Source organism: Trichosurus vulpecula, chromosome 2, assembly GCF_011100635.1.
Source record: "Trichosurus vulpecula isolate mTriVul1 chromosome 2, mTriVul1.pri, whole genome shotgun sequence".
In the NCBI taxonomy this organism is placed as follows: domain Eukaryota; kingdom Metazoa; phylum Chordata; class Mammalia; order Diprotodontia; family Phalangeridae; genus Trichosurus; species Trichosurus vulpecula.
In genome coordinates, this window is record NC_050574.1 from 44,383,753 (window position 1) to 44,410,622 (window position 26,870).

General features: G+C 49.9%; 2 protein-coding genes across 4 annotated transcripts in view; one reads left to right on the plus strand and one right to left on the minus strand.

The window, feature by feature from the left end:
- Window positions 1-195: 195 nt before the first annotated feature.
- On the minus strand, window positions 196-19,320 carry MTHFR (methylenetetrahydrofolate reductase). Of its 3 annotated transcripts, none has more exons than XM_036746242.1 (12): window positions 19,259-19,320; window positions 14,967-15,203; window positions 12,959-13,197; window positions 11,713-11,823; window positions 10,084-10,277; window positions 8,474-8,724; window positions 8,107-8,241; window positions 7,673-7,853; window positions 5,473-5,655; window positions 4,549-4,650; window positions 4,252-4,371; window positions 196-3,762 (listed from the first exon to the last, which is right to left on the minus strand). In XM_036746242.1, exons 1-12 carry the CDS (start codon window positions 19,303-19,305, stop codon window positions 3,565-3,567), a joined length of 1,998 nt encoding a protein of 665 aa, XP_036602137.1. In that variant the 5' UTR covers window positions 19,306-19,320; the 3' UTR covers window positions 196-3,564. The 3 variants fall into 3 exon arrangements, with proteins under 3 accessions (XP_036602137.1, XP_036602139.1, XP_036602138.1); XM_036746244.1 differs by lacking the exon at window positions 19,259-19,320 and adding an exon at window positions 15,351-15,427 and having other exon boundaries at window positions 14,967-15,209; XM_036746243.1 differs by having other exon boundaries at window positions 204-3,762; window positions 11,749-11,823.
- Window positions 19,321-19,584: 264 nt separating this feature from the next.
- The window catches only part of CLCN6 (chloride voltage-gated channel 6), a 33,769-nt gene continuing 26,483 nt past the window's right edge, over window positions 19,585-26,870 (plus strand). The window contains exons 1-4 of the mRNA XM_036745264.1: window positions 19,585-19,770; window positions 21,431-21,490; window positions 25,624-25,689; window positions 26,046-26,111. Of these exons, the coding sequence (XP_036601159.1) occupies window positions 19,684-19,770; window positions 21,431-21,490; window positions 25,624-25,689; window positions 26,046-26,111 (279 nt within the window). The 5' untranslated portion in view covers window positions 19,585-19,683. The remainder of the gene's footprint in view (window positions 19,771-21,430; window positions 21,491-25,623; window positions 25,690-26,045; window positions 26,112-26,870) is intronic.

The window sequence follows — 26,870 nt, forward strand, 5'->3', positions numbered from 1 at the left end:
TGAGCCTTGTTGGAGGGGATCATTGAATTATAGTCTCATGGGGCAGAAGGGACCCAGAGACCAGGTCATTTATTTTAAGCCAGCCAGCCCTAATTCCAGTCTTTTTCTTTTTTTTTTTTTTTGGAGGGGGGAAGGCAGGGCAATAGGGGTTAAGTGACTTGCCCAAGGTCACACAGCTAGCCAGTGGTTTTTTTTCTAAAAGATATTTTATTTTTTCCCAATTACATGTAAAAAGAATTAACATTTTTTTAAATTTGAGTTCCAAATTCCTTCCTTGAGACAATAAGCAATTTGACATAGATTATATCATATGTAACCATGCAAAACATATTTCCACATGTAATTCCAGTCATTAAAGATACCAAATAGATTGTTAGGATGCCAAAGGCCTTTTGCACTTGCTCCCATTCAGCATACACCTTCCTTGTCCGTGATCCTTAGAACTGTTAAATTGGGGCAGGCTGCAGTCATCAGGTGATGCCCACATGATGTCCTCAGGTGGGCTCCCACTCCTGACATCATGTTGCCCTTGTACAGGTCAGGCAGCGGCGGCTGGAATGGGGCTGGGGGATGTGGCGGAGGCGGTGGCTACAGCTTCAGGTGGCCCTGTGTTTGCAAGACCACAGGGTCCTCTCTCAGGTATCCATGACCACCAGGTGATGGCCCTAAAACCAGGGTGGGTAGGTGCTTTCTAGGCCTGTGGTAGGACCACATTCCTGAGCTCCCTAGATGCATTTTCTCCAGGACCGTGCCCCTCCAGACACGCTCCTCCCTGCTTCACTCTAACACATACCAAGGAGAGGTACTAGTTTCTGTTGAGGTTGTTAAGGGAGTTCAGCTTTTGTTTCAAGCCCCAACTTCACTCCTCAGATGCCTCAGATGCCTCAGATGCCAGACTGTCCTGGTCCCAGAAACAGCTGCTAATAACCGCCCCCCCCCATTCCAAGTCCTATACCAGGCAAGGAATAGATGCCTGGGTAGTGTGAGGACGTGCACCCCTTCCTGGGCCTACTCCATTCTAAGCAGTATTCCTACATATCTTTCCAGATATTCTGGGCTAATTCTGCCCTGGATTGGCTGGCTGCCCTCTTGGGGGTGGAGGGGCTTTTTATTTAGCTTTCCTAAGGGGGAGGGTCTGGAACTCAGCTGTTGCCTCCTCTTTGCATGGACAGTCTGACCCTGAGGCTGGGCAGGGAGCCAGGGACAGGAGTAACTAAAGATAGTTTTCCCCTTTCCCTCCTGCCCTTGGTTTCAGGCCTTTGGAAGATGGTACCAGCGCTGGGCAGTCCAGGTACCCAAGAGAGGAGGTACCAGTCAGTGATCATGGGTCAGCACGTGTCCATTTAGGCACAGCCCATAGGGATGGAGGGCCAAGAAGTCCAACCCTGTCCCCATCCTGTCCCATTCCACCCACCAGGGCTAGACAGAAAAAATTCCAGCAAACTTGTCTGGTAATGGTTAAATGAAAAGCAGCTCTCAGGGCAGAGACCTTGACTTTAACAGATAATAAAATGCCATTCATTTCCTTGCCTCCCTCTGGGTTTCGTCTGTGCTGGAGGACCCAGCCTATTCCAGGTCAGATCTGTAGCACTGGATTTCAGTCCTGAGGTCCACATTTTAGGACTGATGTTTAACCAGGCTGGTGAGGGGACCAGAAACTTGTCATGTGATCTACAGGAAAAACTGCAAACTTGGGGATTGGGAACATAATCACTACCTTCAAATGCTTTCATGTCAAAAAGGAATGAGCCTCAGAGGGCAGAAATAGGGGCAATAAAAGCTGCCCACAGGCACAGGCAGATTTAAATTCATTACAAAATCCAAATGGGTGTTTTCCAAGGTGACTGGGCAGTCCAGAGGTAGTGACTTCCAAGTGGTCGGGGTCTTTAAGCAGAGGTTGGGGATGCTCCAAGGAGGGTTCTGTTCAGGCTGGTAGTCTAAAATAACCGCCAAAGTCCCCCAACTCTGATTTGGGGAGCCCCCACCTACAAGAAAATAGGCAGAACTGGGGCCAGGCAGTGTTGACTGGACTTAGGGTCACCCCCTCCCCAAGCAGCTTCCCTGTTTCTGCTCTGCTGCATTTGCTTCCTTCTGTCCACCCCCCTTCCCTCCCTAGCAAGATTTTCTCTCTGCTGACCCAGCACTGGCTCCAAGACAGCTGATCTCAGCTCTAGAAGGGGAGCCTGGGGGTGGGGGTGGGGAGGACAGAGAGAGGACTTTCCCTTAACCCTGTACTTGCCAGATAGCATGATTGACCCAGCTGGGGAAAGTGCTATTTACTGACATTCATTCACGCACAAGACAAACGCCTTTAGGAGAGGAAGGAAGAAGATGGAGCAGGCCAGACCTGAGGTTCGTAGAAGAAGAAGAGGTATCATTTAAAAAGCAGCAAATATTAGCCAGGGCTGGTCAAAGGGCTCCCTTTGAGAATGCAAGCAGGCCCAGCACTGAAAGAGGCTGCTCCAACCATGTGACTGACCCCTTTGGGTCTAGCATCGACCCCTTTGCCCTCAAGGGTCATAGACTCTTGCTCCTTTCTGTCTCCCTAAGGAGGAAAATGAGGGCAGGGTTTCCACTGAGGATGCTTCTGAAGTCACTTGAAACTCCCTAAGATGTTTTCTTTCAAACCACAAATCTATGGAAACAGAGGAGCTTATAGTAGGAACAAAGGGAGGCTAGAGCAGGGGACAGAGGGCCAATCTTGGAATCAGGAAGACGAGAGGGAGACTCCACACTGGGAGTTTCCCAGACAGATTAAACACAGGCCAATCAGGAAAAGAAAGATGGCAGTAAATTTGGAACCACAGACTCAACCAATGCTCCAATGGAAGAGGGTAAGTGCTAATAGTGGTTATGTGGCAGCCCGAGGTCTGTGTGCTTGCCTGACCTCCTCCTGCCTAGGAAGGCAGAAGAGTTCATGCTCGCCTCTCCTTTCATATATGGGGAAACTGAGGCAAGAACTAGGCCACAGTCCCTGAGGCAAAAGGACCCCAAAGTCCAACATCCATGTGTCTAGTCCAACAGTCCCAGTTCTCCATGCACAGCAGGGCATTTCCAGGTATGTCTGGGGCTTGAACATCAGCGTGTGGCCCAGGAAACAGAACAGCAGACAGTTTCTTTGGAAGGCCCTGCTGGCTAAGCAGGCACTCTGGACCAGTGCTCACAGTCTCAGGTCACTTCACCTCCTCAGGAGAACTGAAAGGTGCCATTGGATGGCCAGTGCTCCTCCATGGCCTAGGGCCATTACAGGGTCGCAGGATGGAGTTACTCCCCAACAAAAGGGGAAAATAGCACAATTATAGTGTGGGGGAAATCCACCAAGCCTCGAGTGCAGAACAGACTCTGGTTGAATCCAAGCACAGAGGTCAGGAACCAGCCTAGCAGCTGTCACTGGGGAGGGATGGGGATAGGAGGTGGGGATGGGAGCCGGGGCGCGTGTAACCAGACAGGATGGAGAAGAAAACAGCTGGAGAATCCTTAGAGGAACACTGAGGAAGAGAGGAAAGAGAGGATGCCTGGGGGGCTGAGGAAGGTGGCTCCAGGGGCCCCGAGCTTTCCCATCTCTCACTGCAGGGCTGGCCTGCTGAGGAGCTCAAAGGTGTCTTCTAGGACCTGCCACAGACAATTGTCCAAGGGGAACTCGTTGTCTACCAGGTTGACCAGGTGATAATTGTCATGGATATACTGGATGATCATCCTCGATGGGGATTCCTCCTCATACAGCTTCCCCCATTGCTCAATCCACAGGGCAAAGGCCTCATCCTAGACACACACACAGACAAGGTCAGCGATAGCTGTGCTGGGGTCAGACAAGAGGCATGGCTCAGAGGCTTTCCCATCTCTTTGTTCCCTCTTCCCCCCCGCCACCCCATTTATGGGATTTCTCAGAACAAAGCAATATGGGTAGGAGCCTACAGAGCTTCAGCTTTTTCAAAATGCCCCTTGACCAGGAAAGGGAGGCCCGGACAGCCCCAGAAACAGGGCTGGCGAGGAAGCCTCATGTGGCAGGTCGATTTAAAGCAATTCTGCAGACAAGTTTTCTCTAAACCAGACACACATTCTGTGTCAGCTCAGCTTCTCCCCAAGGGGAGCCAGAGAAATCACTGAAAATCAGTGCTCCTCACCTCGGAAGATCTGGTCAGTCTCCAGTAGTCCTATTTGAAGGGTCATCTATAACATGGGCCCAGCAAAAGTGACAGACCCATAGGTGTGGGGGGTGGGGGTGGGGAGGAGACCACCACTTGTCTTTACCTTCCAAAACATAAAACTGACAGGATCCACTACCGTGGGCTGGATGATCTCTCGCCCAGGGAAGATGCCCCAAGTCACAGCATTGGGCTGGAGGTCAGGGGCATTGGTGATGTTTTCACCCTGTAGAGAAAGAAGTAGGAAAAGGAAATGGCAGAACTTGGGGAAGAATATGAAGAAGTCAGACCCCTTTCTTCAGGAGGACAGAGCACCAGAAGGCCCTGGTGCCGCTGACTGGTGACTGGGCCACACCTGGGCCCCGCCATGCTGGATTCTGAAATCACCCCTTCCCTCCCTTACCTTGACATTGACAATGTGGTAATTGACACGGAGCTCATATTTCTTCAGCACCTGGAGAAGAGCCGCCACTGTTTCACTGGAGGTAAAGAACTCCAGATAGGCCTGTGGGAGAACGGTAGGTATCACACATAGGTCACCAAAATACCCCATTAGAGACCTGGGGCACCCCACAAAGAATGAGCTAAAGAGGTCTCCAAATTCCACAGGAATGCTGCCACCCAGAAACCAGGTCATATAGGCACTAATCGATACCTATGATATCAGCAGGATGTACAAGCAAGGTGATATATGCTGGGAGAAAGAAGGGTGGTGAATGAGGGGTATTGGAAGGTGTATTTGCCTGCAGGACAGAGCTGTGCAGGATTTGCTACTTCTTTCCCAGCTGGGGATGACTTTATGAAAGAAGTGGGATTTGAGGGATACACTGAATAAAGAAGGGGGAATTCTGACTTGCTGAGGTGGAGATGGTAGGACATCTCCTGAGGACATACTGTAATACCCTGAATTTCTATTATTTACTTCCAAGTCTACGGTTTCTTTCTATCCCCAACGTCCCTGGGAGGTAGAAGTAGATTTCCCAGTTGCAATCCCACCACTGTCTCATCTCTAAAGCACTATAAGGGTTACAGAGTAAACCTGTCCCTTACAATAACCCTGGGAGCTATAAATATTGTCCCCATTATACAGATGAGGAAACAGACTTAATGAGACCACACGGTCATGTAGGTAAGTAAATACGAAAGTCAAGGAACCTGGATTCATATCCTGGCTCTAAGTTGGGTGCATCTTCCCCAAACTACACCAGTACTTATTCCTGACAAAAGGAGATGCCTCAGGGAAAAGAGAAAGCCAGGGGAAAGGCTTACTCCTTCTGAGTGTTCAGCACTCAGACCCTGAGTCACAGGGGAATGGGGAAGGCCCTACCTTCTGGAAGACATAGCCGCCACTGGGGCCCCAGCCCACGATGGGGTCAGCGGACGGCTTCCCGTTGATATTGGGCTGGGAGTTGATGGTGAGGATGCCTCGCTGATTCACCTTCTGCAGCTCCTCTTTCATCAGGCTGGTCTCGGCTGCCAGAGGCTCATCGTTCCAAGGTAAACAGGTCACCTGGGCAGTGAGACAGTAAGGTGGGGAGAGCCAAGGGCATGAATAGGCGTGGCGCCAAAGGCTCCCAGATCCACCAGGCAATCCCTCAGCCTCCTTCCCCAGCCCCAACCTGCCCTAGGTATCCATGCCAAAGGATCCCAACCCATCCCACCTTCTCCAGCAGACTGCCCCATCATCCCACTGTCTCACTCCACTATCTCCCTGGATGTGGGGGCTTCCTTTGGGCCTAAAAACATGGCCACCTCTCCCCCATCCTCCAAAAACCCTCACTTCATCTATCCACTCCTGCTAACCTTCCTTTATCTCTTCTCCCTTTTCTGACCGAACCCCTACAGAAGGTAGTCTGCAATCAGCACCTCCACTTCTTTTCCTCTCACTCCCTCCTTAATTCTCAGCAGTCTGGTTTTGTCCTCACCCCTCAACTGAAGTCATTCTCTCCAAAGTTACCAATGATCTCTTAATTGTTGGATCTAATGGCCTTTTCTCAATGCCCAGCCTCCTTGTCCTCCCTGAAGCCTGTGACATTGTCACTGCTGACAGTGACTCTTCTCCTTGAGAGTCTGTCTTCTCTACTGCTCCCCTGCCCTCTCCTGGTTCTCCTTCCACCTGTCTGACTATCCCTTCTCAGTCTCCATTGCTGCCCCAGTCACACCCCTCCTCTCCTGGTCCTCTTCTCCTCATCAGCTCCCATGCATTTAATTCTCATCTCTGTGCTGATGATTCTGAGATCTCCTTCACCATCCTAACCTCTCTCCTGTATCCAGCCTTGCACCTCCAACAACTGCCTTTAGGACATTGCAAACTAGAGGTGCCACAGATATCTTAAACATAACCTGTCCAAAACTGAACTCATCTTTCCCCCCAAAAAAACTCTCCTCCCCTTCCTAACTTTCATTTTACTATCAAGGGCACCACCACAATTCCTGTGCACCCCATCATCTAGGCTCACAATCGAGGGGTCAACTTCCACAGCTCTCCTCTCATGTCCAATTTAGTGCCAAGGCTTGGTGATTTCACCTTTGCACCATCCCTCGAATTTGCCCCCTTCTCTCCTGACACAGCCCCCACCCTGGTACAGGTCCAATTACCTCATCCCTGGATCATTGCAATAGCTGCTAGTGGGTCTGCCTGCTTCAACTCTCTCCCCATGCCAGTCCTCCCTCCAATTAACTGCCAAAGTGATGTTCTTAAAATGCAGATCTTAAAATGCACAGTATTATTTAATAAACTCCAGGGGTTCCCTATCACCTCCAGAATCAAATTTAAAATTTTCTGTTTGGTATTCAAAGACCTTCATAACCTGCCCCCTCCTACCTTTCTAGTCTCTTTACAGCTTCCTGACCCCCACACAATCAGCCATTCAATGACACCGGCCTCCTGGCTGTTCCTTGAACAAGACAAGCCACCTCTCAACTTCAGGCATTTTCCCTAGCTGTCCTTCCATCCTTAGACTTTTTTCCCTCATTCTCTCCACCTCTTGGCTTCCTGCAGGTCCCACCTTCTACAGGAGGCCTTCCCCAGCTCCTCTTAATTCCAGTGCCTTCCCTCTGTTGATTTTTTCCATTTGTCCTGTCTAGAGCCTGTCTGAAGAGTTGTTTGCTATTGGCTCCCCTATCAGACAGTGAGCTCCTTGAGGGTAGGACCTGTCTTCTGTCTTTCTTTGTATTCCCAGCACTTACCACAGCCTAGCACACAGCAGCGGCTTAATAAATGCTTAGTAATGGCCTGCCTGACTGCAACACCATGTTTGCTCACACATCTCTTCCTAAGAAGCACCAGCAGAGATGCCTCACTCTGCCAGCCCCTGGCAGAGCCCACTTCTGGAAGTGCTCCACAAAGCTTTCTGACCTCCCTGCAGCACTAAGAGTTTCACCTCTCTGACACAGGTAAAGAAAGGGCAGGAAAATAAGCTGTGAAGCCACATGCCTCCAGCCCAGTGGCAAGAAGGGGGCCAGACTGGGTAAGTGAGCCCAGGCAAGGTCCCAGTAGAGGGTTCCCGCTCTTCCCTCTCACTTACTTTGTAGCCATTCGCATTGGGTTCTCCAGAGAGATAGTTGGTAAACACTTCGAAGACACTCTCTTCACTGGTCAGTTCCTCCCCCCACATCTTCAGTAGCTCTTCCCTTGGGGACTTGCTCTTCAGGCAGAAGAGATAATAGTCCTTCAGCTCACCAAAGGCTGGGGACGAGGAGTTCCCCCTAGAAGATGGAGCAACAGAATCATGGCACAACCCCAAGGCCAGAGGTGTCAAGTCTGGGGAATGGGGAGAGGGGACAACGTTCACCTGCCCAGGAGGCTGCTGCCCCAAATCCCATCTCTGTTTCCCAGGAACTCATTGATAAACATCCAAGTTCCTTTTTTCCTGTTCTTCCCTGGAAAATAGGACTCAGCTGCAAATGAATCCAAAGGAAGTCCTTCTTCCCCAACATCTGACTCCCCCAAAGTGCTCACCAACGACCATTGGGAAATTCATCCCATGCCTGTGTTCGGTAGATGTAACTCTTTGGTCTAGAGGCCCAGAAGATTGGTCGGACATCCTCTACTCGGCGTTTGGGATGGGCACTGACAGCCCATGGCAGAGGACGCCTGGGAGGGATAAGGAAACAGATCTGAGGGGACTGGCCGGGGGAACAGTATAAACCAGGAACCTCCTCCTCTGCCTGCTCCATAGCAAGAAGCGGGGAGATTTTTATCAGAGATGCTCAGGTGGAAGCCCATCCACATGGCTTCTTCCCACTAGACCAGGGCAATAGCACAATTGCCCAGAAGAGTCCCCTGACTGCCCTCATTTCCCTCTCTTTAGCCTCCTGTGGCTTACCTGGGATCTTCGTTCCATATGCCCAGCCTCTTCAGCACCTCCACAGTTGCCACCTCACGGTTGAGGGTGTAGAAGTGGAGGCCGTGTACCAAGCCGCTAGCCAGCAGCTCCTGGCACATGGCCACAGCCAGTTCGATTCCATAGTTGCGGATGGCAGCATCGTTGTCCTTGATTGGCTCAATCACATCTTTGATTTCCTGCGGCACTTCCAGCTTGGAGAGCTTCACCAGCTGCCGCAGGGAGTGATAACCCTGCGCAGGACATGAAGCGAGGGACATGAACACACGGTGCCCTCACCCACCTCTCTCACCCCACAGCCTCAGGCATTTACCCACCTGCGCTCTACCCTTAGCCTATGGGCTGTCTAACAGGGAGAGAGGAAGCCAGTGAAAGCAGTTACAATACAGGAGGCGATTTCTGCCCACTCTATCTCTTTTATTGTTGGCTGGGCCAGTTAGCAGCCCGCAATACAGCATTTTCACAAGAACCACGAGATAGGGCTGTAATTACTCAGTCCATTTACACAGCTATCACAGCACAATGGATAACACTCCAGCCCTACTTTACAATCGATCCCTTTGAGGCCCGTCTATTGCTCTGTGTGACTCATGGGAGGAAAGCCACAATCTCCTCTCCAGCGATCTTTTAGGAAATAGATGCAATAATCCTCTTGTGGCAAAAAAGTCACACGGGAAAATTTACTGCTTTGGTGGCCCTCTCTCTCCTCCTAAACAGGCCAGCCTGCTTTGTCTCATATGATGGATGGGAAGGAGCAAATGAAGAAAGGAAGGAAACACACATTCATCAAGCACCTACTATATGCCAGGCACTCTGCTAGGTGTTTGTTTGTGGTTGTTTTTCCATAAACATGAATCCTTGGATTCTCACAACGACCCTGGGAGGTGGGTCCTATTCATCTCTATTTTACACATGAGGAAGCTGAGGCAGAAAAAGGTGAAGCGCTTTGCCCAGGGTCCACAGCTAGTAAGTGTCAGAGGCCACATTTGAACTCAGGTCCTCCAGTCACCAGGCCCAGCGCTGTATCCACTGAGCTTCCCACTGCCTCTAGATGGAGAAGCCAAAGGCCTGGAACTAGGACAGTAGGTCAGCCATCTCCACAAGCATCCTGGCCAATCCACGACCTGGAGCATGTGACACATGAGGGACACAGACACACACACACACACACACACACACACACACACACACACACAGCAGCTGCCTCAGAGGAGGGAGGTTAGGCCCCAGTGACATCATGCACATATGGTGCTTCAGGGCTGGCCCACCATTTTCTTCACAACCACCTGAGTTGATAAGCAGTTGGAGGGTCACCATCCACATCTACCTGAGAGCCAGTCAGTGTCCAAGGCAGGCCACCCCCATACCTGGCCTGTAAACCCGAGCCCCTGGAAGCTCCTGACAAAAGTGTGGTGTATTGGGCTCCATGTCTGGTTTCCACTAGGTCCCACTGCTCCTGGGACCTTGGAAACGCTCTATAAAAGTCAAGCCCAGGGAAGCCAAAAGGCCAATTTTTGAGGCTCCAGGCCCGGCCACGCTCCTTTGCCCACAATGATAAGGAAGCACTCGGCTGGCCACTGTGGGACACTCACCTGGATGGGGAAGATTCCTGGAAGGATGGGGCACGTGATGCCTATCGCTGCACAGGCTTTGGTGAAATTTAAAAAAGTGTCTGCCTGGAAGAAGAGCTGTGTGACAATGAAGTCAGCCCCTGCTGACACCTTCTCCTTGAGGTGCTGAAGGTCCTCTTCAAAGCTTGCTGCCTCTGGGTGACCCTTGGGGTAACCTACCAATGGGGAAGATAAAGAGGAGGTGCCATCCCTTTAATCAGGGTACCTATACCTAACCACAGCATCACCAGCCCTCAGAAATCCCTTAGTTCAACCTGGAATCCGGTCTGTAGTTTCTCAGATAAGGCATCATCTAGACCACCATGATGAGGAGATCAAGAAATGATGTCAGATAAGGAACAATTTAGTCTGGAGAAAAAAGCTATTTAGAAGGAGCAAGCTAGCTGTCGTCCAACATTTCAAGGGTTTGTCATCTAGACGATGTCTTCCCAATGCTTTGTTGAGGTCCAATGCAATACTCATTTACAGAACTATGTAGTCCTCCAGTGCTAGATGCTGGGGCTTATTCTGTTTTTCCAAAAGTCAGATTTTAGAACCCTGCATCTAGAACCTCAGTGTTGGAAGAGACCTCCGAAGCCATCTAGTCTCACCACATCCAGGCAGCAATCTCATCTAGGACATCCCAGCCTTCATTTGGGGACATCTCCTGAGAGAGGACCAAAGTATCTCAAATTCAACCTAAATTCATTTCCCCCTAAACCCACCTTTTCTCCAAATTTCACTGTCTCTAGGAAGACCCACCCCCGTTCTAAGTCACTGGGGCTCACCCTCTTTGACATTCCCCCTCTAACTTGGGAGAGGCAATGGGCTATAGAAGTGGAGTTGTAGTTGGGAAGACGTAGGGTCCAATCCTACCTCGGGCAGATACTAAACTAGCTTGTGACCCTGGAGAAACCACCCAGCCCCTCCGACTAGACTGAGTGCCTTTGGGATCCCTTCCATCTCTAGATCGAGAATCCTATGAACTCACCCAACCAACCAGCTGGCAAGTCCTCTCAATTCTACTTCCCAAACCTTTCTCCTCTCCAACCCTTTCTTTCTATTTTGGATTAACATAAGAACCCTGGAGGTGTCCAAAAAGGGATCGGGCTGCCTCGAGGAGTAGGGCGCTCACTATTGATGGCAATGCTCCAGCAGAGGCTGGATGGGCAGTGATTGGGAAGACTGGAGAGAGGAGTACTCAGAGAAGGCTTCACTAAATGACCTCTGAAGGTCCTTACCAAGCTAAGACACTATGAAGCCTGTCCCATCATGACCTTGACCTGGGGTGACTCTCAGTGATGCTGATGCAGGATGACAAGTTTGGGGAAATGACTGAAATTATGAGGTGTGTGGCTCAGGGATGGGCCCTTCCAGTGGAAAGAGCCTTCAAGTAGCAGAAGGCCTTCCAGGAGCTCGTGGCCCCTGAGGATGGACAAGGAAGTTCCAGGGACAGTGAGTGGGAATAAGAAGGAAGAAAATCCATCCCCAGGGGAGGGAAAGAATGGTGGTACAATAACAGCACCAGGACTTGTCCTCCACCATAGGTCCTCGATCCTCCAGCCTGCTCACTGAGCCCACCTGCTCCTGTCTTTGGGGCCATGGACTCACCTGCTACACAGATGTCAAAGTAGTCCCCAAACTCACTGCGGATGTGTTTCACCAGGTCCACTGCATGGCTGAAGCCATTTTCTTCTTCCTCCCACTCATCACCCATGGGGTCTGCAAGGTTGGTCAAGAGGCTATATTACTGCTGAGCCATACCTCTGTTCTAGGCAGGCCCTTGCCTCCTTCCCTCTGTCTACCCAGGGGATCAGAACGTCCACTCCCAGGACTGACCTGGCTTCCACACAGACGTGCCTGGGCTTTTTCTTCCTAATCCTACCTCACCTGAACTTCCACCCTCTTCAAGCATGCCTGAGACCACAGGTTTACGAGTTAGACAGGGCCTCAGACATCCTCAGCTCCCCTGTTTACAGATAAGGGACTTGGGCACAGTCACCTGGGCAGCAGGAAGATAGCGAAGGCTTGAGCCTGCCCCAAATCCCATGCTTGCTTTTTTGTTTGTTTGTTTTTTACTACAAGCAGTCTTTCAAAAATAAAATCTCTCCCTGATGTGGAACCCAACCCCCAGGTTCTCTACTCTGGCAGCTGAGATAGCAAATTTGGGGCAGGACCTTCTGGTCCAGGGTTGTGTAGACACTATAAAGACCTGAGTCTGGGGGCAGCTAGGTGCTGCAGTGCATAGAGCACCAGCCCTAGAATCAGAAGGACCTGAGTTCAAATCTGGCCTCAGACACTTAACACTTGCTAGCTGTGTGACCCTAGGCAAGTCACTTAACCCCAATTGCCCTGCCTTCCTCCCCGCCAAAAAAAAAAAAAAAGACATGAGTCCTCCTCAAAGAGTCCTTCTTCATCTGATGAACCTAAAACAGACAGCTCCCCATGGCAGGCACCCAGAGGCACACTAGCTATTCTCATGCCTGGGTCAAAGTCCAAGAATTACACCTTCTGATAGGGGAAGAATTAGGGACGGTGGAGAACTGGGTGTTGAGGTGGGCAATTGCTAAGACAAGGGAATATCAGGTACCTCTTAGTCTACGACTCCCAGGCCAAGAGGTGCCTTGAACCATGCTTTGTGTCTGTACATTGCCTTGGATAGCCTCACCATCAGCACTGGCCTAGCAATGCTACTAGCAGGGATGGCACCCTAAGCATGCCCTGTATGGGACTCAGAATGCTATGGATATTCAGGGAATGTTAAATAAGCCTGATATAGGAGAAGAGGAAAAAGGGGTGAGAACTCAGGTTCCCCTCCCATGCCACAGAACTGGTGAGGACAGAGCTGGGTTCCTACCTCCTCGCAATGCCATGATATTCTTTAGGCCCAGCCGCTTGGCCTTGTGCAGGTGGCTGGTGATCTCATCCCGGGTCTGGTGACAGCAGGTCATGTGCAGGACTGTCTCCAGGCCACAGTAGTCTACAGCTGTGTTGGCGATAATCATGGATGAGGTCTCCTTGTCTGAGCCAGGATCCCCTGCCGGGTGCCAGGTAACATCCACAAAGAGGGGGCCACCTGCCCCCATGCGGTCAAACCTGTGGGGGTATTTTTTGGGGGAGAAGGTCCCTGGAAGTAGCCCTTCATGTAAACCCACCATTTTCCCCCAGGCCTTGCCTACAGGGACCTAGGATTTGGGATGATAATGACGATGACAATGATGATGATGCCACCTTGCATTTGAACAGCACTTTGGAGTTTTCACCTGGCTTCCATATTAGCTTAGGTTAAGGGTGGGGGGAGAGATCTCGGGGCCCTCCCAGGGAGGGAGAAATAAAACGAAGCCTGCTCGAGCTATGAGCCCGCCTTGTACCCAGAAGCATCACTGCAATCACAGGACATCAGGCCCCTAATCCACTGCCCACATCTAAAAGTAGCCCTGGCTTGCTTATAGACTAGAGGTCCGGGCCGTAATTCTCTTTCCCTTCTCTCAAGATGGCAGACAAAAAGCCCCCAAAGGAATCAAAGGAAGAGGTCAAAAAGGAAAAAAAAAAAGAGAACGAAAAGGAAGATGTGGCTGAAAAGGTGGTGAAAAAGCCTCGAAAGCCTTGCAGTAGGAACCCAGTCCTGGCCAGAGGAATCGGTAGATACTCCAGGTCTGCAATGCATTCCCGGAGAGCCACCTACAAGCGGAAGTATGCTACACCAAAAACCCGGATTGAAAGGAAAAAGAAAGAGAAGGTGCCTGCTATTATCTCAATGACTGGTGGTGGTGATAAGGATGGAGGAACCCTCGCAGTAAAGATTCGCAAAATGCCTCGGTATGACCCTACTGAGGATGTGCCTAGAAAGCTGCCAAATCATGGCAAAAGCCCTTTAGCCAGCATGTGAGGAGACTTGGAGCTAGCATCACCCCAGGCACCGTTCTGAGCATGCTCCATGGCCTCCACAGGGGCAAGCCAGTGGTTTTCCTGAAGCAGCTGGCTAGTGGCTTGCTACTGGTGACTGGACCTCTGACAATCAACCATGTTCCTCTAAGAAGGACCCAGCAGAAATTTGTCATTGCCACCTCTACCAGGGTTAACCTTTCAGGTGTAAAAATTCCAAATCATCTTAGTGATGCTTACTTCAAGAAGAAGAGGCTCCATAAACCTAGACACCAAGGAGAGATTTTTGACCCAGAAAAAGAGAAATACAAGATCCCAGAGCAGTGCAAGGCTGATCAGAAAACAGTGGACTCTCAGATCCTGTCCCAAATCAAGAAAATTCCTTAGCTCCGTGGCTACCTGCGCTCTGTATTCTCTCTCCAATGGAGAATATCCTCACAAACTGGTGTTTTAAATGACTTCCAGAGAACTCTTATTAAAATATTTGGAATAACTAAAAATCAAATAAAAGTAGCCCTGACACAGCACCCAAAGGCTCCTGAGCTTAATAACTGAACAGCGAGGGAAGCTTTTCCTAAGACAACTCTTTATGGATTCTTTGTGCCTTTAAACTTTAATAACCAGGAGTGTTATCTGTTAGAGAAGCAAAATGTTACGGCACACCCAAGTACAATCTAGAAGTAAAGAGAGTGCACATTTGAGGACTCTGACAGACATCTTTTGGGATACAGCGGTCAATCCGGTTTTCTAGCTCACTGAAAACATTTTCCAAGTCACTAATTTGCAACTTCCTAAGTTGTACTTGTGAGCAGACTCCAAGTTCCTTCAAAGAATGCGGCCGGAGCAAGTCAATGTTATGAGCATGCTAACCCCGAGGAAGGAGCTCAGCTGGCTGACGTCACACACCTGAGGCTAAGTGGCCTCCCGGATGCCTGCCTGTCAAACATGACAAGCCCAGCCCCCCTGGATCTCCGGCTCACCTAGAGATGAGATTGACTGCTCCCTGAGCAGTTCGAGGAGGGAAAAACTCCAGAGAGAACCACTTGTCCCCCGACTCCATCCTGCGATGCATCTTCTCACGCAGCCGCTCATGCCGCTCAGCGTCCAACACGGGGGTGGGACAGCGGGAGCTCTCCTTGGAGCCTTCACTGCCGCTGCTGCTGCCCTCTGAAGAGCCGCTGCCTCGGGCTTCGTTCACCATGGCCGGATTCCTGCAGCTGGAGCTGGGAAGGGGCAGGGAGAGCGTGGAGGTCACCTATGGCCAGGCAGCCAGGTCTCCAATATACCCAATCCTGGGCACCTGAGTGGGAGACAGCTCTGCCAAAGATTTTCCCTTCAGGAGGAAGGCGGGAAGCTGACACTACCTCTGCCCTGGTAGGCCTGTCCTCCAAAGCTAGAGGCTTCTTCTAGCCCGGCCTCTGTCACTGCTGGGCTCTCTGCTGTTCCCACAGGCCCTTTCCTTTCCTCCCCTCAGACTTCCTCCAAAATAGGCACATTACTCTGCAGTCCCTAAAAGCCCAGAAGGCTAAGTCTGAAAGCTACCTGACAGAAGGTGGAACCGAGAAGCATAAGCTGCCAGTCTCCTGGCACCCCCTTCCCAGGGACCAATAGCAGACCCTGCCTCTGGGATGTGACATCTATGGCAGCTCAGCCATGAAAGAATGGGCAAGGAGCAGGGAAGTCAGCCCCAGGGCTTTCCAGCTGGGCAGTTGGCCCTGGGTGGGGCAGTGACAAAGGACGAGCTCCAAGCCAGAGACCGAGCCGGAGGAAGAGGGGCGGGGCTGAAGCCAGGAGAGCAGGGGGAGGGGAGGGAAGAGAAGAAACCTCCTGGGGAAAGGCAAGGTGGCACGTGCCAGGGGACCACGCTAGCAAAGGGGAGGGTAAGGCCTGAAGTTCAGGGGCACTGGTTTCATCTGTTGAGAAGAAAGCAGCTGGATTGGCCCTTCCTGTTTCCAAGGAACATTTGCTGTTTCTTGAAATGATGGTGTATGTGGGTAGACAGAATCAGAAAGACCCAGCCCAGCATTAGGCACAGTGCCTAGCACATAGCAACGGCTTAATAGGGACCTGCTGATTTGTTGATTTAACCAATCCACAGTAAGTGTTGGCACCTTACACCTTAGATCTAGGATTTTTGTCCAAGAATGCCCAGAAGTCGTTGACAACAGACAGATTTCAGCCTGACAGAAGGAAAACACTTTCTAATTAGAGCAGCCCCAAAGCTGGGGACACAGGGAGCTAGTTTCTCAAGAGAAGACTGGACTGAAACTTGCAGAGAATATTTCTGTTCAGGTATCAGATAAAGGGAATAACTAGTTTCTGAAAACCTTCCAGACTTAGTATTCTGTGATTTGTATACAATGACTGAATATCAACTATGTGTAAAGCCCTTGCTAAGGATCACAGCAACCACAAACAAGATCCCTGTGTTCAGTTTGACTGTGGAGACACACATACCTGAAAAAGTCAATACAGACAGGGCTCAGGCCATAAAAATCCATAGCTGGGGACGGTGTGGAAAGCTAAGACTGAGGAAGTATTCCACAGTGAAAGCTGACCGTGAGTGCTGAGGGAAGGATGCCCAGCAGAGGTGGGTAGGTCATCATGGAAAAATGAGGGCTTGCTGGCCCCAGGAGGGGCTCACTTAACTAGTTCCTGTCTTCCCAATGGTGGAGTCTAGGGGGAGTGCTCAGTGTAGCACCTTCCTCTGCTCCCAACCTTCAATCCAACCTCACAAGACTGTTATAAGAAAAGCACTCTAACCTTAAAGCCTTCTGTAAGTGTGAGCTATTGTAATCAGGGCTGGCCAGGAGTTATCTGACGCTGGCTAGACCAGGTGTAGGGAACCTGTGGTCTTAAGGCCACGTGTAGCCTTAAAAGGCTGCACTTAAGGACCTAGAAGACTCAAAGGGCCACACTTTAGGACCTAGGAGGCTCAGTCAAAAGGCCAGACTTAAGGACCTAGAAGGCTCAGTCAAAAGGCTGCACTTAAGGAACTGGAAGGCCACATGTGGCCTTAAGACCGCAGGTTCCCCAATTATTCTCCCCACAGACACGCAACCAGGTTTTCCAAAAGGGAAGAATCTTCTAACTCTCCTCTGGAATCAGAGTTGTCTTTTGCCTCTCCTTGGAAATCCAGCACCTGCCACATAGTAGGTACTTAATGCTTGTTGATTTGACTCCCATAGTATTTGTTACCTCTTAATAAACTAAGATACAAAGTAAAAACTGATCTGTGGAGTCTTAGCTCTCCTTCTTCCCAACTACACGCTCCTTAAAGGTAGGTATCTAGGCTCACATATCTTTGCACGGAGTCTTATGTGCATTTATTTGCTTGGGAAACATGCAAAATTGCATTATGAGTGGTACACACTCCCTTTATTTCCTGCCTATTTAAAATAAGGCCATGCCCCAAAATAGCAAGAGTCAGGGCTATGTCCAGGGGTGTCCTGGTAAATATTTAACAACCAGCTTTTAAAAAAAAATGTATCCACAACATACTTTTTAAGTTTCATCTGCATCAAGAACATTTTCTCCATCATTTTCTTGAGGCTAGACGTCAACAAAACAGTAACTCAAGCCCTGGTTTGTAGCATTCCCTTTAATAACTGGCTCTGAGCTGGTATGAACTGGTCCTAGCACACACTCCCATGTGTGTAATCTGAATTTCTGTGGGTACCTCTCCTCATAGGAGATCTATGAGACCAGCTTCCCAGGGCTTTGGTCAAGTCAGGTTTCTGGGAACTACAGAATGACAGAACAGCAGGGTGCTAAACCGAATTTCCACCTGCCTACCTTACTTTTCCAAAGGTGTCAAGTGAGGAAGCTGGTTTACCAGACTGTAAACTTATCAGGTTTTAATGACTCCTCGATGCCAAGAGCAATCTGAAGATAAAAGTTAGAGCATGGTCACATGGGGGCAAATATACACATCCCCATGCTCACAGGCTCCGCAAAGAGAAACCAATGTCAGCTGTTTTTCGTAGGAATGAGAAGAGGGACAAGGGAACATTCTGAGACAAGGCAGACTGGGACTCTCCCAAACCCAAATCAGGGCAGAGTGGGCCATGTTCCAGTCTCTTCATCATATTTGATAATAATATCAATAATAGCTAACACTTATACAACACTTTGGAGGCTCAGATGGAGCCCTGGGCCTACAACAGGGAAGAGCTGAGTTCAATCTAGCCTCGGACACTGAGTAGGTGGGTGACCCTGGGCAAGTCGCTCAATCCTGTTTGCCTTAGTTTCCTCATCTATAAAATGAGCTGGAGGAAGAACTGGCAAACCACTCCAGCATCCTTGCCAAGAAATCTCAACTGAAAACAACGGAACAACAGGGCCCGAAGACTTCAGGAGTTCAAATACAACCTCAGGCATTAATGAGCTGTGTGACCCTGATCAAGTCACTTAACCTGCCTGCCTCAGTTTCCTCATCTGTAAAACGGGAATAAGAGCACCCACCACTTAGCTCACAAGGTTGTTAGGAGGATCAAATGAAATATTTATAAAGTGCTTAGCACAGAGCCTGGCACATAGTAAGTCCTACATAAATGCTTATTCTTTTCCCAATCAGTGAACGAGTATTAAGTACCTACTAAGTGCTAAGAACAGTGCTAAGTGTTCGAGATTAAAAATGAAGAGGCGAAAACAGTCCCTGCTCTGGAGGAGGTCTCGAGGGGAGACAACAACAACCAGGTAGCTATATGCCGTATCTGGAGCCAGATGGATGGCAAAGTCGGAGGGAAGGCACCAGCACTGGGGGAAGGGACCCCTGCCCGGGGCCAAGTGCAGGGCATACGATGGGTACACCGAGGGCGAGGTGGCCCATCGAGCATCTGACTCCCAGGTCCGGGTGAAGGGTCTGGGGGTGGGGAGGGGTCTAGTATGGAGGGAGCCTATGGGGAGGAGACAGACAGTCACGGGAAGGGCTTGGGGGGGCAGCATAGGGGAATGGGTAGATGGGGTTGTAAGGAGAGCAACAGGAAGTGTAGGGGTACAACAGAGAGGAGAGGCGGGGGGGGGGTCGTGGGGGGTAGGCATGAGAGGACGGGCACAGACGTCGGAAGCAATAGAGCCCCAGATGGGTGATGGGCACCAGAGGACGAACTGGGGGATCGTGGGGAGACAAGCGCGGGGGATGGGGGGCATCGTGGGGAGACAAATGCCGGGTGGGGGTGGGGGGGACGGTCAGATAGGAGCGTGGAGGGATCCCGCGGAGGAGGGTTTCAGCGCCGGCGGCCTTGCTCCTTCTTCCCACGGGGGGCCTTACCTCTCGTACAGCCTACAGTCTCGCGCCGCTGCGGCTCCCGCAGCCATGACAATGGGAAGGTGGGCGGGAGGCAAGCGAGCCAGGCGGTCAGGGGGCGGGGAGCGGGAGAGGGCCGGGCCAGGGGGGTTCACGCTCCGCCTCCTCGCCCCGGAGGCCCCGCCCCTCGCCTGCCCCCTCCTCCCACCTCGACCCAAGCCCCTCTCCTCCGCCGCTAATATGGCGGCGCCCTAAAGGGTGGTGAGTCCTCCGTCACGTGACGTGGGTCGGAGCCCGGCGGGCTCCTCCCACTGCTTCGTCGCGCCCTCGTGACCCAGGTCGGTCCAGTCACGTGAGACGCTCGCTAGCTCGCGCGCTCCTCGGGCGGGGCCAAGGGGGAGGGGGCGCCGGGTATCTGAAAGGGGCAGAAGCAGAGGCGGCGGCCGAAGATGGCGGGGTGCAGGGGCGTCCTGTGCTGCTGCTGCCGCTGGTGCTGCTGCTGCGGAGAGCGCGAGAGCCGCACCCCAGAGGAGCTGGTACGGAGCCGGGCGGCGAGGCCGGACCGGGCTGGGCCGGGTTGGGCCCAGAAGGGGAGGGGACGGGGCCGGGCCTGGGGTGTTGCTAGGGGTCCGACTGTTGCTAAGGAGCGGCGGCGGGAGGAGGCGTAGCCGAGGACGGAGCAGCCCCTCCCCATCCCCTCCCCCCTCCCCGGCGGCCCCCACCCCCAGCCCCACATCTCCCACCTCCCCGCATTTATCCTTCTTTCTGAAGCGGTTGTGAATGAGACGAGAACGAGGCCAAGAACGGGGGAGAAACTTCCCCGGGTGACCTTGGGCGACTCACTTAACCTCTCTAGGCCTCAGTTTCCCCATCTGTAGAATGAGGGTCCGGGCCGGGCGATCTGACCCAGATCCGTCTTTGCTGCTCCCCGAGTCCTTCCATTCTGCGTGTCATGTTCGGACCCTATGAGGAGAGAGAGCGGGACGGCCCCTGCCCTCAGGAAGCTTACAGTCTTTCCCTCTAAATGTGCCCCGACACTTTGTGGCCGCTGCTGATCCAGCTGCCCCTGGCTCTGCCCCTCTCTCTGCTGGGGCGGGGGGGGTCCCCCTCATGCCCCTCTAGGAACCTAGGAGCTCCTCCTCGGGACTTCCTCCAGAGGAGGGCCTCCCCCCTCTCCGGGCCTCAGTTTCCCCATCTGTAGAAACGGGATTAGACCAGCCAACCAGGTTTCTTTTGCTTTACCGATCTTATTCCCCAACGCCATGGGTAACCTCCCCCTCCCCCACCCCCCAGTAATGTACCAATAATACACAGTGCTCTCGGATCCTTTTTTGCCTTTTCACTTGTTGAATTCTTGCCCGCCTTTAAAATCCAGCTCAGATACCGCCTCTTCTATTTATAATGACCCTTTCCCATATTTTAGTCCTGGAAGAGACCTCAGGGCGTTTAAAGAACCCGAGACTCAGGCGTCTGCCCACAGTCACAGCAGACACCAAGCCCAGCTTCTCTGTCCCTAAATCCAGCTCCCTCCGGCCTCCACCCGCCTCTACAGAGCGCTTCACCTCATAGCCCTCCAGCGTATTTAGCATCCTCTGTTGTATAGTGTAGTAATCCTAATTAATCTGTAAACCCCTTGTGGGCAGGGACCCTGTTTTATCAGAACTTTTTTTCTCTTTCAAGTCTAACCCTGGCCCTCTGCCCTTGATAAATATTTGGTTTATAATATATATAAACTGAGTCAACCTGAGATAATAAAGAACTCACACTCCCTGAAGTGGGACCGGCGTGTTTTTTATGTTAGCCAGGGTAGGCTGACTCTTGGGTTTTCTGTGCGTAGCATGACTCTATGAGAATTCTGGATCCCTGCATTCATATTCAGTTTAATTGAAATAAAGACAAAAAAAAAATGAAACCACCCCTGCGTTGGAGGAACTTATATTCTGGGGAGAAGGGGGAATAGAGCATGTACAGATAGGTAAGTACAAAGTAATTAGAAACAAAGGAAGTATTAATCAGCCAAGTTACTTTATTTTTTTAGTCTTTCCTGAGTGCCATTTGTCACTTTTCATGTTTGAACAGGTTATCACCACCTAGTAATGGCCTAGACACTTCAGAGATAATAGATGTCCAAAGAACTCCTGTCCATTTCCTCTTTCATTTTGCTCAAAACTTTCTCTTCTGGGTATGTTTTTATAGACTATCCTTGGAGAAACACAGGAGGAAGATGATGAGATCCTTCCCCGAAAGGACTATGAGGTGAGGTTCTAAAATGGGTCTTGGTAAGTAAAGCATTGTGTGGTCTCCTTAGTTCTGATCAACACACAGTAAGTAAGTTGTGCTAGAAATACCTTAGAGTCGGTGAGGCCTGGGTTCAAATCATGGCTCTTGTCGCTTGGACCTTGACCAAATCACTTCTCTTACCTTTAATTTCTTAAGCTGTGTAATTGGGAAATAGATTCTTGCAGGACCCATGGTGTAGGGTTGTTGTGAGGGAAGCAGTTGGCAGATGTTGAAGTGCCGTATAAATGTGAGTTATGCTGGTTCTTCTTGTTGGCCAGGAGGGAAGAGGAGCCTCTAGGTGGCACGGAGGTGACCTCTGAGAAGTGACCAGAAGTGAGCTCTGGAAGCTGGAGGAGAGAAGAAGAGGCTTAGGACAGTTGCTGTGGGGAGTATGATGAGGAATGAATTAGGGAGGAGCAGGAGGAGGTCTCTTGCTGGAGGAAGGATACAGCTGAGATTGACTAGCCCACATTTTTAGTGGTTTCTACACCAGTCCCACGTTGATTTTAACTAGGTGACCCTGTTGGATAACACTCAGAAATGTTTTTTTAAAGTAGAAAATCTGTGACTTTATTCCCAGCCTGCATTTGTACTCTTCCCCTCTCTCAGTCAATGACTCTCAGATTTATAGCACCCAAAATAAAACCTGTAGTCACACAGAGATCAAGTGACTTGCCCAAGATGGCACCAGGAATGGCAGGACCAAGATTCAAACCCAGTCCTTCTGACTCCAGAGCTGGGGCTCTTTCTCCTGTACCATGTTGCACTCCTCTAGTGGCCCCCCAGCTTCTTAGGTGATAGAAAGATGAGAGGGTCCTTTGTCCTACCCTTCTTCCCAAATTCTTCCTGCATGTCCTCTCCACTCGTCCAGTGCAGCCAGGTGAGTCTCAGACTTCACTGACCCACAGATTGTGGAGAAGGGCAAGAGTGTGGGGGGACCCCTCTCCATACCACAGTATACACTTAAGGACAGGCAGCTCACCAGGGACTTGGGACCTCCCCTTGATGCAGTCCCCACTTCTGTTCCTGGTCTGGGTCGCCTCTGTCACACTGACCTCATCTCTTGTCCCACCAGTCCCAGTCACCACAGATAAAGACTTGGGTTGTGTTGTGTATGTCCTTGTTCTCTAAGAGGACCATGTGTGTTGGGGATCCTTGAAGAGTTTGGCCTTTGTTTCCTTTGATTAATTCAGTATCTTTGATTGAGTCTTACTAGGTGCTAAGCCCCAGGCCCAAACCCCTATCTACTAGGTGCTAAGTCTATATGGGTGTGAATTGGTAACTAAGGTGGGGCTCCAGGTGGGGCCAATGAAGGGAGGTGCTAACTCCAGAGCCAATCATAGGAGCCTAAGTTCTGGTCGCTCAGATGACATTTGATGACGTCTGAAACTATATAGAAAGGGAGAACAGAGCTATTTGCTTAGGGCTCTCGCTCTTGGTGGCGAGCTGTTGTGGAGACTCCGGGCAGCTGTAGTTAAGAGCCCTCCAGGTTGTAAAGCTGGATGTTCAGACTTTGTTAAACTCTGGTAACTATGAATTGGGATTTGAATCAGACAAGGTCTGTCTGTTGACATTTGTAATTTGTTTGTATTTGCTCTGAAGTTCAGGGTGCTGGCTTTTTCCCCTGAACTAAGTTGATAATATTTGTATGCTGAATTAAAGTAAGATTCTTAACCCCTTAACGTTGCTTTCCTTAGTATAGCAGATCAAAAGTCCTGGGCTTGCAGCGTTCTGTGAGCTGGTTGTTGTTGGTTTTACACCCCCACAGCAGTTGCTAGCGGGATTGTTGAAACACCATGACATCAGGGAGATAATGACATGACTTGCATTTGACTTTGATTTGAGTGAGGGAGGGCTGTGCAAGGTCACCAGCCTCACTTTCTCCTCCAGAGCCATCTGGTCCAGTGGTCTGATATTCACTAGGACTACTGGAGGTGGCCCAGGATGCATTCAGATAGAGGCACAAATCTAGGCATCCCTAGTCCCAAAGTCTTAGCCTGATTGTGGCGAGACCCCTGCTCCTCATGTGTCGATACAGGGGTCACCTCTCACAGTCAGCTGCACTTGCCCCCATGTTGTTGGGCAGGGGTCCTCAGTCTTATTGGTCTCTGTTCACTGTGCCCCATATAACAGATAGGAAATTCCATTGAGGAAAAAAAAAGGAAAACCCCAGAGACCTTTACAGCCCTAGAAAAATCTAATCACCTCCTGCTGTCTCACAAATTTTTTTCTCTGTGGGAACTTCCCCTGAGATGAAACATGATTACAGAAACACCCATTATATCAGAATATATTGGAAAATTGTGTCGTAAGGAACAAAAGAATTTATGTCAACTTAGGCAATAATAAATCCCAACTGCTTTTCATGTGGATCTTTGTCTCTGGTTTTTCTTGGAGATTTGCCCCTGCCTCACAGTTTCTGGACACGCCACGGCAGGTCACCGTTCTGCTTTTGCCCACATGCCCACCTCCTGGCTTGTCATCCCATTGCCCTCAGTGTGAGCGGTTCCTCTTCATAATTAAAGGCACAATTCTGGGCAGCCACATTCTGAATTGGAAAACTTGCATGGGATACACTAGTGGGATGAGGCTTTGCTTTTGGCTCTTGCCATTCTCTGCCCTGCCTGTCGTCATCTGCATTCTCATCCCAGCCCTAGCAGGCTTACTTAGGCCTCTCTCTTCCTTGGATGCTCGAGCGTGCATAGTCCCATTCATAGCATGGACATTTGCACGTAACTGTTTGCTTATTTATGTGAGCCCTGCGTGTCCATTTGTGTATTTCTGTCTTTCGTTGTTTCCTATCTTACCCCTTAAGTTTCTAGCTTTCTGTTGAACCCAGTTTAATTCAGTTACCTGGGTTTGTTTTTGTTTTTTTTTGTATTCTCCCATTAAGGGTCAAACAGAATTTCTTACTGTTTTATTTTGCTGTTATTGAAACCATTTCTAAAATGCATAGTCCATTTTTCTGGCTTAGGAAGTAGAACACACTAAATATTATTAAATCTTTCTTTGACAATCTTGCAGAGCCTCAGAGGTATTCTTAGGATTGTTTCTCATGTATAGTATTTTAGAGGGTGTTGGAGATTGGACTGACTCAGGCCTCCTCCCAGGAAGTCCCTTCGAAGTTTTATTTTAAAAAATAAATACTTCCTCAGGGTTTGCCGCCTTCTCCAGGAGGCCTTTCCAGCCCCCCAGTCCCCCATTGTGCCTTCCTTCAGCATTTGCAAGCTGCCTAGCATGTAGGAATTTGCCATTTACAGCATTTACAAGTGCCTACCATATAGGAATTTGCATGCTGTCTCTCCCAGTAGGCAGTGAGCTCCTTGAGGGCCCAGATGACGTTTTTTTCCTGTCTTTGTATCCCCAACACTTACTAGCATAGTGCCGGACACATGATGGTTGTTGTTCAGTCATGTCCAGCTCTTCATGACCCAGTAGACCATAGCGCTCCAGTGCCGCCCATGGAGTTTTCTTGGCAAAGCTACCGGAGTGGTTTGCCATTTCCTTCTCCAGTGGTTTAAGGCAAACAGACGTTCCATGATTTGCCCAGGGTCACCCAGCTAGTCAGAGTCTGAGGCCAGATTGGACTCTAGCCACTCAGCTGCTTCTGTACACAATAATCACTTAATAAATACTGGCTGACCAACTGGCTCGTCATCTTCCTATTTATTTACTTTTTTCCCTAAAACCTCACTCTGGTTAAATGAAGGTACAAATTAATTTCTTTTTAAAGAAAACTCATTGCCGTCTTTTGGTTTTGTCATCTTCATTTACAAATAAATCTCTTCCTCCTCTTTTACCAAGTGAGCAGTCTCTTGTAGTAAAAGCTAAAAAAAAGGAAAGGAGGAAGAACTCAACAAAACCAGCCAGTACTTTAACTGAGTGTGACAGTATTTGCCATGTTCATTGGCCCCAGTCCCCCATCCCCACAAAGAAGAGAAGGAAATTTTAAGATTTTGAAAAGATGTTAAAAAGGCCAATTTAAAATTTTCTTCAGAATTATGCAATGCTAACCCCAAATTCTCCGAAGTTCCTTTCTAGGCATTGTGATTTCTTCCTGTCATGTTTAGACCTGGCTGTAATATTTTCCTCATGTGTCATTCTTTCAGAGTTTGGACTATGATCGTTGTATCAATGACCCCTATCTGGAAGTGCTGGAAAGCATGGATCATAAGGTAGGGTGGGATTCCTTCATTTGTCAGAGATTTGAAGGCCTTCAGGTACTTTTTCTTCCTGTCCTAAGTATTCTCCTTTGCTTGACTGTGTTCTCCCAACCCATCTTGAGCTATTGTAAGTCCTATACCAGGACTTCATCTTGCTGACCAGGGCCTCCTCTCACACTCATACCTGCCTGGTCCAGAGCCTTAATAAATGATCCTACTACCTCCATTGTCTTCTCTTGCCATACTCGCTGTCCGGGTGCAATTCATCTGAAAATCCCTGGTGCTTGGATATTTGTTTCTCTCATCTTTTTGTCAGTATAATTATGTGTTGGTGTTTTTTTAATGAGGCATTTTTTTTCTCTACACAGAAAGGTCGAAGGTACGAGGTGGTGAAATGGATAATGGTGTTTGCTATTGGAGTCTCCACCGGCCTGGTAAGAAAATTGGGCAGAGGAGCGAGATTGAGCAGGGCGTTAGCCTCGAACTAGTGAGCTAAGGAACAGCAATAGCCTGTCCCCAGTTGTGGGTTTCTTGTAATCCTTGTGCTATCTGTTATCTTTGTAAAGTGTTGTATAACTCAGACACCGGCCCTGCTCTCTCTCTGCCTCCTAAATGCTTGTTGGTTGGAGGACGGTAGCATCATGAGACCAGTATGAGGATCTAGTATGTATTGAGATGTTCAGAATTATGGCTGTTTGGCTCTAATTATGTTTTCATTTTGACCAAGATGATTCTGTGAATGGAGTCCTACCTTTATAATTTAGAGGATTATTGACAAAAATCAGCATTCCCCAACATTTGAGTGCTGACTACATGCAGAGTTTCCTGGTGCTGTTGATGATGCAGAAATAAAGATCTGGTTCTTACCTTCAAAGAGCTTATGGTCTAGTAAGGAAGGTCAGATACATACATGTGGAACTGGAAGAGGGTAGGTGTAGTGCTAGAAGGAGAGGCACAGACAAAAGCTCATGGCGTGGAAGACCAAGGAGCAGAGATGGAAGCTTGGAATTCCATGCCCTGGCCCGCAGATGGCTCGTTTACTGCCCAGGCGGGAGAGGATTATGGGTAAGGGATGGATGCAGTGTTTCCTAGCTATCCTCAGGAAGCTCCCAGGGGTATCCCATGCTGAAAAACAGTGGTGAACCTGGAGCCCATGTTACTCCTAGTAGGAATAACTGCAAATTGTAACTGAT

What these genes read in the sequence shown, in the direction of transcription:
- MTHFR (XM_036746242.1), bottom strand. Translation starts at nt 19,305, where the DNA reads ATGGCTGCGGGAGCCGCAGCGGCGCGAGACTGTAGGCTGTACGAGAG. An exon ending in CAGGAATCTTCCCCATCCAG is followed by an intron (nt 8,725 to 10,083) that starts GTGAGTGTCCCA and finishes TGTCCTGCGCAG; the next exon opens with GGTTATCACTCCCTGCGGCA. An exon ending in GCGGCTATGTCTTCCAGAAG is followed by an intron (nt 4,651 to 5,472) that starts GTAGGGCCTTCC and finishes GTTCTCCCACAG; the next exon opens with GCCTATCTGGAGTTCTTTAC.